Source organism: Peromyscus maniculatus, chromosome 9 (assembly GCF_049852395.1).
Source record: "Peromyscus maniculatus bairdii isolate BWxNUB_F1_BW_parent chromosome 9, HU_Pman_BW_mat_3.1, whole genome shotgun sequence".
In the NCBI taxonomy this organism is placed as follows: Eukaryota; Metazoa; Chordata; class Mammalia; order Rodentia; family Cricetidae; genus Peromyscus; species Peromyscus maniculatus.
In genome coordinates, this window is record NC_134860.1 from 22,999,369 (window position 1) to 23,015,922 (window position 16,554).

The window sequence follows — 16,554 nt, forward strand, 5'->3', positions numbered from 1 at the left end:
TTTGAGGGTCACCCAAAGCAGCCTATATAGTTAATAAATACAATATGAGAGGCAAGCGGATCTCTGTGTGTTCAAGGCCAGCTTGGTCTACAAAGCAAGTTCCAGGAGACCCTGTCTCAAAAAACCAAAATAAATAAATACAATATGACCAAAACTAGCATGGTCATTATAAAGCCCTCAATTTGCTCATGATCTTGATCATGTCAGTTTTAGCTCAGGGTGACCCAATACTGAGGTACCTACTGATTCATTCCTCTGCTAGTTCCAAGGATATAAAGCTAGGCAATGGTAACCATTTCTACAACAGTTGAGAACCAAATCAAACTTCCAAGTCTAAAGACTTCCCTGTCTTCCTCATAGTAACAGAACATTTCCTTCCAAATTTCCTAATGCTGACTAATATGGCACCTCATTAATAAATTAATATGGCCTATTTTCAGTTTCTTAACATAAACATGTTTTAAATCACTTTTTAAAATGACACTATATATGTTTAAAAATCAAAATGCATGCCTTTTGAGTAATCTAAACAAAAATAAGACTTGTATAACAGAAAAACCTTAAGGAAATTCAAATATCAACTATAATTTTTCAAGGTCTTAAATTTTATATAATATTAAAGGCATTTAAAAGTTTCAAGTAGTACTAATTTTACTGATTTTTACTATAGTCATATTTTCTTTCATTTATATGCTTATCCATAAATAGTGCTGATTCAATTAAAAATAGCTTTGTACAAAAGAAAGTAACTATTTCATAAGGTTTTCATATTCTATTTCTACTAAGGTTTTGATGATGAACTAGCTGACCAGAAGGTAAACTATGTTTTTAAAATATCAGTTCCCAATTTTCTAACAATGTTCTCTGCTATTGTGATGTTTATAGAAGTAAACTATTTTTAAAATGGGCACTGTGTTGGTTAATCTGGTCAAACTGATAGGATGTAGAATAACCTAAAAGACAAAACTTGTATTTGTGAGGATGCTTTAAACAAAAGAGTTTAACAAAGATGGAAAAAGGCTACCCTGAATGCCAGCAACATATACAAAATAAATAGAATAAAAGAAGAACACCAGCACTCATCTCTGTGCTTCCTGAATGCAGATGCAGTATGATCAGCTCCCTTGTGTTCCTTGTACCAGTTACAGCCACTTTCATGCCGTATCTTCCCCTCTGAACTGTCCAAAGTAACCCCAATTTGTCCTAGTTTTAACCAACTTCTCCCAACTGCAATCATTCTCATCCTTTTTTTTTTTTAACTACAGCATAAAACAACTTGTTTTAAACAATTAAACTGAGAGCCCTCTAGCTGAAGCCAAAACGATCCCTTTCTTCTTCACATCGCTTTATCAGGTATTTTATCACAGTAATGAGAGGAGTAATAACTAATACAGGTTCTCATAATAGTTAGAACAAAGATCATAATAAGATCAGTGTCCAAGTACTTTAAAATGACAGACCTACCAAATCAAAGGAAGGTGATTTTTCTACCAATAACTTAGAATCACAGAGTAAATGATTATTACATCAAGATTACAGACCTATAATAAGCACATAAATCTTTCCCATCAAGCTTACTTCTCTAAAACAAACATCATCACAAAGAAAATATTTTCAAGATTACTTCAATCAGAAGTTAGTGTAGCCGGGCGGTGGTGGCGCACGCCTTTAATCCCAGCACTCGGGAGGCAGAGGCAGGCGGATCTCTGTGAGTTCGAGGCCAGCCTGGGCTACCAAGTGAGATCCAGGAAAGGCGCAAAGCTACACAAGAGAAACCCTGTCTCGGAAAAACCAAAAAAAAAAAAAAAAAAAAGAAGTTAGTGTCTACCAAATTTAGATTTCAAAATTCACCTTAGGAGTTTTTGCTAAACTGAACTGGTATCTGGAGATGTGAATAAAGCCATGCCTCATGCCATTTTCAACAATTTAACCACAATCCTACACCATTCTAACAAATGGTTCACACCTCTCCCTCCCTTTCTACTCACTCCCAAATGGCTATAAGAGAAAAATAAATGATCTTAATCTACTGTACTCTTATCAAGTTCAAAGAATTGTCACTCTTGCAAAGATGACAACTAAAAATCAGAATACAAAGTGTAATGTCAACAAGATTGAAGATTAGAACGCTCCAAACCCCCTTCCCCACAGAAACACAGATTAAGCTGTAATATATGAACCATTCTTCCTTATAAGAAATTCAGAAACTGCATAAGAGGTCCTATCCCTCAGGTGACCACAAAACCTCATCCAAGCCCACAACCCTTCCTCAGCAAGGCACAACAGGGAAGAAACAACTTCTTTCCTTGAATGGACCTCCAAAGGAAAGGTAGGAGAAGTGCTCCCAGAGGGACTGTTTGCTGTCCTGCTGAATCTAAGCAAGCACTGGCAAGAACAGTTGCTAAATTGGAAGCCACTGAGAACAAAGGAAATCAAAATGATTTGGTCCAGCACCCAGAGTCTGTAGTTCTAGGGATAGACATTAGGTGGAGCTCTAGTACCATGGCTTACTACAGAGTGTGCAGGATACCTCAGTAGGGCAGAGGAGATACCACAGATTGTCCCCTAAATACAGACATAGACAAACCTCTTCAGTGAACTAGCCCAGAGGTCTCATGCCTGGGAAAGGTTTGCAAAGCCTCCTGATTCTCTAGATGGAGTAACTAGCCAGAATAGAGCCTGAAGTGGAGGGAGCTAAGCTTTGAAATGCTAAAGCCTGGAGAGAAGGAAAGACAATAGACATTCCAAGGGACAATTAAAACTCCGGTGGACTGCCCCAAGGAAATGGGGAGCTTACAGCCATAGGACTGCTATAAATAAAGATCAGACTAGGCTAGAGATCCAGTCTCAGGGAGGGGAAGGTGGGGAGAGAAGAGGAAAAAAGAATAGTAAAGAAAGGATAAAGGAAAGGGAGAAATGAAGATAAAAGACGATGCTCAAGGAACCTGTACAGATGCACAACCAAACAAGAAAACCAGTAAAATAATAAGCAAAATGAAATTAAATAAACAGATAGTAACTGAAAATACTCAAATATTATTTCTGAAATTAAAGAATACAATAACTAAAAGTATACAAATGCTCAACTACAGAGTTGGCCAACCTCAAGAAAAAAATAGAAAATGTAAAGACAAATTTCAAAGAAACCCAAAAAAGGAAAGAATGAAGAAAAATTAAAAGAACTTGAATCACTTGTGGGCTATCATCAATCAAACAGAATATACATTGCAAAAATGTCTCAAATAAAAAGATAAAAATGGGCCAGGCAGTGGTGACTCACATCTTTAACGACAGGAACTAGGGAGGCAGAGGCAGACAGATCTCTGTGAGTTTGAGGCTAGCCTGGTCTACAGAGCAAGTTCTAGGACAGCCAGGTAAAAGAGCTACACAGAGGAACCTCTACTAAGATATATGACCAAGCTTCAATAGTCATGGATAGGGCCACCAACCCATCCAGGAGGCCATGAGTTCAATTCCCAATATCACAGGAGGAAAAAGTCACAAAGGAGAGAATCTTGACAGCAATACAAGAAAACTAATTATTATTTATATACTGGATAGTTTTATTAGGTTATCAGCAATTACTCAACAGATACAGACTAGAACAAAAGTAGGATGATACATTAAAAAAACTAACCAAAATAGCTGGCAAAACTGCCCTACAGACATTTTAGATTTAAAATACCTTTTTTTAAAAAAAATCTTTAGGTTGTAAAGAAGAAAATTAGGAAAAGCTGAGCAAAGTCATTGATGAAAGCCCATCAAGCTGAAGCAAAAGTCATATGAAAATATAACCCTTCCTAGTAAAGATAAATACAGAGACAGATATAGAACTTTCAACATTAATGTAAGAATATAGATTACTTTAAAATATGGTATAAATGTTTAAAAATGAAACTATAGAAGTAATCATAAATCTATGTTACATAGTATGGAAACACTAAAAACACATCATTTGTGCTACAGTTCCTTGCCTGGTTTTATCTCTACACACTTTACTTATCATCCTACTTTTGCTCGAGTCTGTCTTTTGAGTATTGCTGATAACCTAATAAAACCTTGTGGTTACTAAACTCTGGGTGGCAGAAGTATGTATACAGCTGTATATGCAATTGGTCAAGTTAACATTAATTTAAAACTGAATGTTAGCCTTTTGAGTTGTTTTATGTAACTATAGCAATAACTATAAAAATTGAGAAAATGTCAAATGAGAAGAGAATGGAATCATAACCTCACAAAAAACAGCAAGAGAGAAAACAAACAAAAGAGCTACAAGCTATAAATAAAAATTAAAATTCCAAAAGTAAGTCCTTTCATATCAATGATCACCTTAAATATAAATGAGCTTACTGCCTATAAAGCATATATTAGCCAATTTGATTTTTTTTAATCCAACTAAATGGTGCCAACAGACACACTTTAGATCTAAAAACACATGGGCTGCAATGGGCTTCATGAGATATGGTGGCAAAGCATACTTCATGCAAACAGGATCCAAAGAAAGCAGGGTCCCATAGATACATTACACAAATAGACTAAGTTTGAACAAAACCTGTGACAAAAGACAAAGATAATTCGCCAGGAAGATATCATTGTTGTAAATGGGTATATACCTACTACTAGAGTACACAAATATATAAAGCAAACGTCAACAGAGCTAAAGGAAAAGATAGACAGCAATATAATGATAATTAGAAACTCCTACACCCCATGTTCAACTACAGACAGGACAACCAGATCAAGCATCAATGTGAGAACAAAGAACTGAAGCACAAGACAAACCGAGCAGACATGTACAGAAGATCCCAGCTGAATATACATTCTTCCCAAGTGCACAGGAAGCACTGACACAAACCAGATGTTAACCATAAAATAAGTCTCAACAAACTAAAAGATTGAAGACATACATTCTCTCTGTCTATAATAAAGTGAAACTAGAAATAAATAGAAGGGAAACAGAAAATCCACAAACTGTGGAAATTAAACAATATACTCGTTAAATTATTAAAGAGTCAAGAAAGAAATCACAAGATAATTTAGAAAATATATGGGGATAAATAAAAGCAAAAAAAGGCACCAAAACTTATAGAATCAAGATAAAGTAATACCACATGTATTTTTTAAAATGAAGATGTTGAACCAATAGTGTACATTAAGAAACTATGCATAGAACTAAATCTAAAATTAACAGGAAAAAATAAGATTTGAGTCCCTTAGCCTTAGTCATCTGAATGAAGTGGAAAAGTGAATGCTTGCTATACAATATCATCAACTATACATTATATACAGTGAATGCACCGCCTAAAGCTCCAGAGAAGAAAGATCAGTCAAAGGCCCAAGTAATCCAGCTGTGGACCATGGTGGTTACAGAAGAAGAAATAAAGAATGCCAGCAGCAGAGGAGCTGGTACAAGTAGCTGGACTATATGCTATTAATGATACTGTGTCTCACTGTATCTGGGACTTCACTGCCATCTGATCACCAAGACCACTTCTGAGAGATCTACCTTGTTTAGAACCCAAACAGTCCCCCTGTTGGTTCCCTGCCCTGAGCCTGGGGCAACCTAGACTAGTTCTGTTCTCAGTTGCAGCCAAGTGTAACATATGTACAATAAATCATGTCATTTGTTGAATTAGAGGAAAGATTTTTTTTAAGTTCTTAAAGTCAATGAAAGCAAGAGTCTTGAGGAGGATGCAAACCTTGAAGAGGTGGGTACTAGCCTGCATAAACAGGTCAGTAAAGTAGGGCAGTGAAAGCTACACTCGGTAGCCCCAACCTTATGTGAATGACTGCCACACACTCTGTAATCTTCCCTGCTACAAGGGACCAAAATTCCTTAAGACCATGAACCAAATAAGTTTCCTCCTTGAAGTTGTTTCTGTCAGGTATTTTGGTCACAGCAATGCAAAAGTAACTAACTCCAAAACTGGTACCAAAGAAGCAGTCATTGCTGTGCCTAAACCTGAAGTTGGTTTAGTCCTTTGGAACTGGTTTGTGAGAGTTGCAAGAGGCTTAATATGTGAACTAGAGAAATCCCAAAACACTATAAGCAAAGTTTAATGGCTTCTTCCAGTAGGAGTTCAAAGAGATCAGAATGACAACAGAAAGGTAGACAGTGAAGCCCAAAACCAAGGTTTCAGGTGCAAACAAGGACTCTACTGGGAATTGGCCTAGAAACCATTCCTGTACATTTGGCAAAGAATTTCTGCAAATTTTGCTGTGTCCTGGAAATCTGAATGAGGCTGAATTTAATATACTAATAATTTAGCAGAGGAAACTTAAAGAAAGCAGAAAAAGTAGGGATGTGGCACAGTTGCTGCTAGCTACTATTAGCCAGGCTGGCAGAGTAAGAGAAAAAAAAAGTGATTTGGCCAGAAAAAGAGCACTGGCAGACTAAGAGGCCATGATAGTTAAAAAGAGATTAGAACTGTTCCAATGAAGCTAAGCAGTTTACACACTAGGACAACAACAAAGGGACTTAAGCATTCAGGAATTGTTGGCAAAACTCCACCCACCACAGGCTCCAGAACATAAAACTATAAACTCATTTAAAAGACTTCCCTTTAAAAAACAAAAAATCATGTGCTCTGCCCACTCACAGCCATCTAGGAAGTGTTTCTCAGATTCAGCTATCCAGGGTCTCAAAGGCCACTGCAGTTGTGGTACAAAAGGGCAGGCTATGTCTAAAACTACCATAAGAGCTTAGCATTATCAGAATGATTCTGTTTTTGCAGATATTCAGAACGCAGGAATTACAGAATCACACAATATTCCAGCAAGAATTTGAAGAAAGCCTATGGAACCGGGCAGTATCTGACAGGGTTGGATTCCCTGCAGGAGGTAACCCATAAAGGACTATCAAAACTATGAAAATAGTGCTTCACTTGCAATAGAGACCCCCAAAAAACCATAGGAACTAAGCAGACCCATGTGGGCTTCAAATGGCTAGGACATAAGGGTGGGTCTGTTCAAGCTCACTGATGCTCCCGTCATGCAACTATTCCCATGGTACTGCTTGTAAGGCTACAGGACTCAGCATTTGTCCTGCTGAGTTGTGTTCTTTTTTTGGTTTGGTCTTCTCTTAATACTCTTTTGCTCTTCATTTTTGGAACAGTACTATCAACTGTGTGCTATCATATATTGATACTGGTGACATTTTTATCTTATAAGGGGTCAAAAAGAGATTGGTTTGTGTCTAAGTAGAGACTCAACTAGGCTTTGGAGAAATGTCAGAAGATGGATTGAGTACACTTTGCATTGTGAGATGGCCATGAATCTAAAAAAAAAAAACAAGGGTTTTGCCGTGGTTTGAATTTGAAATGCCTCCCAGTCTCAAGTTTGAATGTTTGGTAGTGTTACTTTGGAAGGCAGTGGGGCCTTTATGTGATGAGGCCTAGCTAGAGAAAACTGGTCACTACAGTTGTGTCTTTGAAAGGACCTGGGCCCACCTCCTACCTCACTCTGCTTCCTGATCTACCAGGATTCGAACAGTCCTGACTACATACTTCACTGCACTTTCTCCACAAAGACACTGAGATCCTGGAACTATGAGCCAAAGTAATCTGTCCTCACTATTTCCATCAGATATTTCAGCACAGCAGCAAAGTAACAAATATACTTTAGCTAGACTGAGTTGTTTCAAAAAAGATGTGACTGAAATTGAAACAAAAGAGAGACACCACAACTTATGTCACAGAATGGTTTTCTAAGAGACAGCTAAAATTATATGCCAACAATTAGATAACCTAGGAGAAATTGATCAATTTGGGAAAAAATCTTAACCGTGCTTAATCATACAGAAAGAAAAAAATCTAAACATGTGAGGCTAAACAAGGGGGAGAGATAACTAAGCAGTTAAGAAAATGTATTGAAGAAAACATGGCCTACCAAATCAACTAAGCAGGGCTCACATGGGCTCACAGAGACTGAAGCAGCAAGCACAGGGCCTGTATATATGCTATGGTTGTTAGATTGGTGTTTTTATGTGACTCCTAACAGTGGGAGTGGGGGATATCTCTGACTCTTTTGCCTGCTTTGGGACTCTTTTCCTCCTATTGGGTTGCCTTGTCCAGCCTCGTTATGAGGGCTTTTGCCTTGTCTTACTGTATCGTGTTTGGTTGCCATTTCTTGGAGGCCTGCTCTTTTCTGAAGAGGAAACGAAGGGGGGGGGGGGATTTTGTGGGGAGAAGAGAGATGAAGGAGAGCTAGGAGGAGTGGAGGGAAGAGAAACTGTGGTCAAAATGTATTGTATGAAAGAAGAATCTATTTTAAATAAATGAATGGATGGATGAATACATAAATAAATAAATAAATAAATAAATAAATAAATAAATAAATAAATAAATAAGTAAATAAGTAAATAAGTAAATAAATAAGAGAGGAAAAAAAGAATATGTGCTGCCCTTTAGAGGGACCCAAGTTGAGATTCCATGTCAGGTGGTTCATTACCACCTGGAACTCCAGCTTCAAGGGATCTGATATCATCCTCGTCTAGCCTCTACAACAGCAGTTCTCAACCTGTGGGTCATGACCCCTTTGGGAGTCCAACAATCTTTTCAATGGGGTTGCATATCAGATACCCTGCACATCAGATATTTATATTATGATTCATAACAGTAGCAAAATTACAATTATGAAGTAACAATGAAAACAATTTTATGGTTGGGGTTCCCCACAATATGAGGCACTGCATTAAAGGGTCACAATGTTAAGAAGGTTGAGAACTACTACTCACTATGCTACAGACAGCCACATACATGTGGTAGATATTCACTCACACACACTCATATACATGAAATAAAACAAAAATAATAAATCTTAAAAGAAACTTCTATCACTGTAGTCTTTACATAAATTTAAGATAACAGCATTTTAAAATTGTTTAATGGCTTATGAAACTACAATTAAGATGAGCATGCTGGTATATACCTGAATTCCCAGCAGATACAGGAGGACTGCTACAAATTTGAAGTCAGCCTGGGATACAAAGCAACTTCCAGGGCTAGATGGCAAATGGTTAAGAGGAATTGCTCTTCTTACAAAGGACCTATGTTCAGCTCGTGACACCCGTACATAACCACCTGTAACTCTAGTGTCAGGAGGTCTGACATTTAGTCAGACCTTCATTAATCTCCCAGGCACTGCACCCACATGTGTACATAAAGGCACAGTCACATTCACATAAAAAACAAATAACCATAATGTTTGTTGAGCAAAGCTACAAAAGAATGAGAGTCCATTTTGTCAGAAAAGTTATATAAATATATACATGCATAGCAAAGAATATGATTACACACACACACACACACACACACACACACACACACACATATATATATATATATATATATATATATATACACACACATACACACATATACCCAAAAGAATGCCAATAAAACTTATCTACAGAACGTATAAATGTGGGTCATTTTATTTTTACTTTTGATACATTTTCGAATTCTCTATAATGAATTCACAGAGGGCTGTTAAAAGCTTATTAATTCATGCATGTGAAAATATAATTAAACTAGATTAAAACTGAATGTCTAGAGGTACTATTTATACCTAGCTATTGCTTCTGCAGACCAAACTTTCTCATTACTATCTGGATAAAAGTAAGTATAACCGGGGCTGGAGAGATGGCTCAGAGGTTAAGAGCACTGGCTGTTCTTCCAGAGGTCCTGAGTTCAATTCCCAGCAACCACATGGTGGCTCACAACCATCTGTAATGAGGTCTGGTGCCCTCTTCTGGCCTGAAGGGACACATGCAAGCAGAACACTGTATACATAAATAAATAAATCTTTAAAAAAAAAAAAAAGTAAGTAAAACCAAAATACACTGGCAGCCTTGGCAAAGTAGAAAGCAGAAGTTAACATTTCAGTCTTTTATGTTCCCATTCTCAGCAAATGTTTGAGTACTGTCCACTGGCTCACGAGCCTCAACACAAGAGGTTCCCACAAAACATTTAGAAGTTTTTCTAACAGAATTCTGCAAGAAAGGCCTCATTCAGTTCCTGGAGATTAGCAGAAACTTAATTCTAGAAGATGCACACAGCAGCTTAACCAGTTTTAACACTGTTGCTGAAGCCATGAAGAACATAGGAAATTAGCTTCAACAAACACACTCTGCAAATGTTTATCTACACATTTCCTTCAGAAACACCCTCCCAAACCCAAGGATAAACCAAATTTTCACTACGATAAAAGGCATGAAGACACTTATCACAGGGTTAGAGATGTGTGTGTAGTGTACACTTATCTGCTGTGTGCCAGCATGATGGAAGGTATCTGGGGCATTCCAACACTTATGTAAAAGCTCCATCAAGCGGATGCTGCCATTATGCCCCTAGTGCATGTGGGATAACAGATCTGAAGAAAACTGGCATTTAAAGAAGCCAAATTATGAAAGCATGTGATCTGAGTTCACAGTCCACACTCTTCCATTATGCTATTATACTAGTTAGGTACATACACCTGAAAGTGAGATAAAGTCCTTATAGTTTTATGTCAAAGTAAAAAGGTGAGCAGACAGAAGGAAACAGGCATGTCTCGTAGTATCTGTCACATTAGGGTATATAAGAAGTTGTTTTGGGCCAGGTAGTGGTGGCGCACGACTTTAATCCCAGCACTCAGGAGGCAAAGGCTAGTGGATGTCTGTGAGTTAGAAGCCACCCTGGTCTACAGAGCAAGTTCTGGGACAGCCAGAGCTGTTACACAGGAAAAGCTTGTCTCAAAAACCAAAAATAATGTTTTAGAGAGGGGCTGTGCTGTGGTGAAAAATGATGGTTAAGAACTAACCCAGTTCCAAGCCACAACTGTCTCTGCCACGTGCCTATCAGCTTCTGACTTATTCTCTATTCCTGTTTCTCTCTTGACAAATGTGAATAACAGCTTCTCTTTAAAATGGGGGTCCAATTTGTAGTAAAGTTTTAAAAAGAAACTTGGTAGAATACAACTCTCAGCATCGAAGCATTTAACAGACCTGAAACTACAGGTACCAATCTTACTTCTACTCAGATTACAAAAAGTACTTCTAAATACTGTGATGTTACCTTTACTGGAGAATTGAGTGAGGAACACTGCTATCTACAAGTGTTGCACTAGTACTAGTTTCAGGAAGGTAGTATATGAATACCCATATCATCAACAATAACTGAGGGTGGATAGGCACCCAGACCTTTGCTAAACATTACAAAGGATATAAACAAGGAAAACACATGTTCTCTAAATTCAGAAGTTTACATTATTGTTAAGACAAAACTATCATATATGAACATCCCCTAAAAAGACTTATGTTTTACAATAAAGTTACAAAAGTTCAATTTTTTAAAAGTATAAATTAAAAACATAAGTAAAAAGAGCATAAACTGAAAAATAAGTTTAGTGAGACTCTAAACTAGCCTTAAAGAGCAGTGAAAATTTAGACTACTAGCCAGAGGATGGCAGTGGCATATGCCTTTAATCCCAGCACTCGAAGGTAGAGGTAGGCGGATCTCCGTGAGTTCGAGGCCAGCCGGGTCTACAGAGATAGCTCTAAGATGGCCAAGGCTACCAAAGAAACCCTGTCTTGGAAAGAAAAAAAAAAAAAGTGAGACTAATAGTGAGAAGAAAACAGGTGTTCCCGATGAGATGAAATGTAAATGTATAAAGGAAACAGTAAGAGATGATCTAAGTATGGAATTATGGGGAAACTAACCTCAATGGAGAAGACACACAGATTATGAACATAGACTTGTACTAATGACCCACTAAAGTTCTTACAACAAAATTTTAACTTGTTTAAATATAGTGATGCTTCTTTAATTAGTAATACCCATAATATGGGCCAGCAAGAGGGCCCAGTGGTTAAAAGTTTGATTGCAGGACCCACGTGGTAGAAGGAAAGAAACAACTCCCAAAGGCTATCCTCTGACTTCTACATATGCACTGTGGTATGTGCACCCACATACATACACATAATCAATCAATAAATGTAATTTTTTTTTAAAGAAATAGCCACAGACAGAAAACCACAACTGATCAAAATGCAGAGTTGTGGAACTCAATTCCCACTGACTCATCTGCAACACAACTCCTGAACCCAAGGCTCAGAGACCACTGAAGGAGAGGAGGCAGAAAGACTGTTAAGAGTCAGAGAAACAGGAAGCTTGCTGTGGTATTGTGTCCCCTAGGACTCTCAGAAGCTATCTCGATGAAATCTCACCAACAAGGCTGTCTAAACATGACCAGAACAAGGGTGACATGTGTAAACATGTTAACTAACAAGGAAGAGGACAAACTCTGGATGCCTCAAGCAGAGACAAAACTACAGACAACAAAAGAATGCTGAAATGGTAGAAATGATCTTCCCAAGGGAAGAACACACCAACTAACTGGTTAATCAATATCAATAGTCTTGAAAACATATACATATGAGTAACATTATATGGATTGAGCAGGTTGTATTTATATATTTAAGAATACATATACACATAAACACATATACATGTAACAAAGAAAAAAGGCTATGAATTTGAAATACAGAAAGGGGTGGTACATGGGAAAGTTTGGCGGGAGGAAAGGGAAAAGAAAAATGATGTAATTATAAATCTCAAAAAACCTAAATTTTTAAAAATATCCACAGTAAAAGTGATATTGTTAGACTACTTAGGTCATCTTACACTGCATCATAAGATAGGAATACCGCTGGGCGTTGGTGGCGCACGCCTTTAATCCCAGCACTTGGGAGGCAGAGGCAGGCGGATCTCTGTGAGTTCGAGGCCAGCCTGGACTACCAAGTGAGTTCCAGGAAAGGCGCAAAGCTACACAGAGAAACCCTGTCTCGAAAAACCAAAAAAAAAAAAAAAAAAAAAGATAGGAATACCTCAGTCTCTGGTGTTCAGCTGTAGTCCTAAGTTTTAGTTTATTTACCTATTTATCAAGATCATATATTAACAAAGGCATTATAATAAAGTGTCTTATAAGAATGGGGCTTTCTGGATCATGCATGGGCAAGCTGGAGGTTCCAACTGAACAGATATATTTTATATTTTTTAAGGAAACTATAATGTTGTGGTTATATTTTTTTAAAAAACAAACAACTTTCACAGATAAACATTATATATTTACAGATAAATTATTATGATTCTAAGATTTGTTATTTCAAAGTAATGAGAAGAAAGGTGGGTGACCCTGAGTTGAATTTTAGTGAAGCCTGATGGTAGATGCATAGTATACTATTATATACAGAATATTATACTATTCTGGCTACCACATTTTTAAATACTTTGTCACTTTGTCTATTATAGCATTTTGCTTCATTTTGTTTTTAATTAAAATGAAATTACATTGTTTCCTCCCTTTTTTCCCCTCCTCCAATCCCTTCCATGTTCTCCCACTATATTATTTAATCTACCAAGCTAGAGGATTCATTGAAAAGATATAATAGTCATAAATTTATATTCCAGTATTTTCACAAGCATTTCTATAACCTGATAAAAAGATTAGCAGAATGAAAGACTATTATGCTCTACTAATCAAGTTTTATAAGCTAAAAATTCAAGAAACTTGACTGATTGCTTAACTAAAAAATAATTTAAAAAAAAAACCTTCATGATCTGTATCAATTCCAACTTTAGATACAACATATTTCTTTTAAATCATTAAATTTTCAGCTAACTGTAAACCAATATCAAATCAAATGAATTATTGTAAGTAGAAATTAGTGAGTGTTAAAAACCACTCTGTTGTGTTGTTTCTGACCCTGAAAGGTAATGTTTCATCACAAGACAGTTAATTTCAACACACACTAACCTAAGGCAGTACAGCAACTCCTTGCTCAGCATAATATAGCTGGATTAACTCCATTTTTGTACCATCCACAAACATAAGACCAGCTTCACTGATATGAACACATGCCACTGCAATGTCTCCAAACTCCCATAATGAAAATTTAATTTTTCACCTAGCTAAAACATTTCATGTAAAATCAAGAGTAAACTAGTATTCCAGAGTGTGACTTTCTTAGACTTTGCCAGTAACAAACATTAATTCAGCACTGTGTTATATTCAAACTCTAAATTCTTAATGCACTGTTTATCAAACTAGGGATGGAAAGATTAAGTTCCCTGAAAAAGTCTCACCTACAATATGTATTACAGACAGGGTCTGAACCTGTATCAAAGCCCACATCAACTCACTGTATTCTCCCTCAGTGAAGAAAAGCAGCCAGGCCCTGTGTGAAGACTCACATGTGTGATCTCAGCATGCATGAAGGTCAGAAAGGAGGATCATAAGTTCAAAGCCTATCTGGGCATACACACTTTCCTCTCTCCTTCTCTCTTACACACACACACAAGAAACTAAAGCAGCCTATAAGGTTCACATTACTAGCATAAAGCAAGCACCAGACCTAAAAGAAGAGGACTTCTAATGTGATTGTCATTTCAATAAACTATTCCAACAAGATATACTTTATAAGACCAAATTTTTATTTTACTGCAATTCCCATAATCTATTTTATAGTAAATTCAATCAATAAGTCTATTTTAATTTCAAATAGACTTTTCTAATTTTGAATGAAACTATACAAGATTTTCTCTGTTTCTTCTGAAAATTTAAGTTTTTCCATTGAGCATAAAAGGAAAAGCGTCCCATTAAACTATGTATAAAGTTAATAACAGCAAATTAAAATATTGCTACCATAAGCAATAAAAACAAACAATTCAACTGTGGCACAAAATATTTGCTATGGTGACAGAATTTGAGAGAGAGCTCAGCAGTTAAGAGCACTGACTGCTTTTCCAGAGGACCTGGGTTCCAGAGGTTCTGAGTGGTTTACAGCCATCTGTAGCTGCAGTCCCAGAATACTGATGCCCTCTTCTGGCCTCCCTAGACACCAGGCATGCAAGTGGTGCACAAACATACAAGCAGGCAAAACACCCAGACACATAAAATGTTTGCCATTGAGGAACCAAGTCACAGACAAGTCCACTCAGATCTCAGAGCTTCCACAAGTATGAGTGACACTAACACATGATCACACTCCATTTTCATGTCTAGTTTTAGTAACAGAGGTAAGGGGCAGCAATTTCAAGCACTCTTTCCATGGACAAATGTCCACTAACTTACCATCTAGCTTTTCTTCTCCATTCATACTCTCACACTGCATTGTCTAGTAGTGCACATATTTCCAGAGATTTGAAGAATCTGGCAAGTTACTTTGCAAAGTACTCTGGTACAGTAATGCAAATGATTAAAGTGTTTTCCTGCTGTCCACAAGAACACCCTTTTTACAAGCAACATTCATCGACAGGCAAGACTGCTACTCAAGACTCATCTAAACCTCAACCAAACAAAGAAAACAAGGGAAAAAATGCCAACCAATACGAAAGTTCCTTGGTGTGTTCAAAAGGCGGGCAATTGGGATCTTGAGGAAGGGGTGTGTTAAAAGTCCCTAAAATCTGTCCACTTTCTGTCCTGGCTCCCCCGCTCATTTGGCTAAGTCCAGTGTTTTGTTTAGGAAATGACCCTGGTCTGAACTCAGCGCTGAGGAAGTGAAATGCTGGAGTTATCGATCTGTCGTGGGAACCCTGCTCCAGCAGCTCCCGCTGCACTTGCTATTTCCATTTCCCACCGGGCACGGAGCTCCGCAAATCCCCCAAGTTCAGGCTTAAGCACCCTTTCACCTCCTGGGGACAGCCCTCGGCCCCCACACGTTGTACTCGCGAAGCTGACATAAGTAAGACCTTCTTTTCGTAATCCCACCGGCAGATGGACCGGCTGCGGGCTCTAGCCTGCTGTCAAAGTCATCCCAAATCCCCTCTCTGCGGAATGAGCCCTTCCCCGGGGAGGTGCACACCGCAGTGGCCATTCAAGTTCAAGTTCCTTCGGGACAGGCCTCCGGAAGCGGCAGCATTTGGCGCACACAGGGGGCCCAGGTTCTGCACTGTTTTCTGGCGCCGTGCTCATGGAGGGCTGGCGAGGAGGCACGCGTCAGCGCGCGCCCCCACGTCTTGGTGTGCACCCTGAAGTTTCGGGCGAGCATTCTCCCGCGGCCTGAGCCCCGGCGGCGGCGAGCAGCGGGGAGAAAAGGCAGGCAGGGTTAGGCCCTGGCCGCGACCCGACCGGGCACCCGCCCGCCGCGCTCGTGGCCCCCGCCCGCCTCTCCCGCGGCCCACGAACAATGCGCCTGCCCGCGCCGCACTCACCACCCAGGTCAGCGCCCCATCAGCACCCGCGAGGCTGGACTTGGCCATGGCAGCGCCTCCCGCGCAGGCCAGGGGCTGCTCGCGCTCCGGGGCCGCCCGGCCTGCCGCTCGCACTGACCGCTGCGCGCCGCGCTCCTAGCCGCGCCCCATCGCGGGCCTGAGCCGCCGAGGAGGCCGCGCCGCCCGCCGCCCTCAAACTCGAGCGCGGCGCCCGGGCCTAGAGCGCGGCCGAGGCTGAGGAAGGGCCGGCGGTGCGGCGCGGCCCCCCGAGGCCCACGCCGGGGATGGGGACCGAGCAGGAGGCGGCGAGGGTCTGCGGGGGCCGGCGCGGGCCGGCGAGGAGGCGCGAGCCCGACCCCCGACG

The 16,554-nt window shown here is 39.3% G+C and overlaps 1 protein-coding gene across 1 annotated transcript in view; it reads right to left on the reverse strand.

The window, feature by feature from the left end:
- Top2b (DNA topoisomerase II beta) overlaps positions 1–16,346 on the reverse strand; it is a 63,535-nt gene extending 47,189 nt beyond the window's left edge. The window contains exon 1 of the mRNA XM_076544463.1: positions 16,191–16,346. Within this exon, the coding sequence (XP_076400578.1) occupies positions 16,191–16,238 (48 nt within the window). The 5' untranslated portion in view covers positions 16,239–16,346. The remainder of the gene's footprint in view (positions 1–16,190) is intronic.
- Positions 16,347–16,554: the final 208 nt, after the last annotated feature.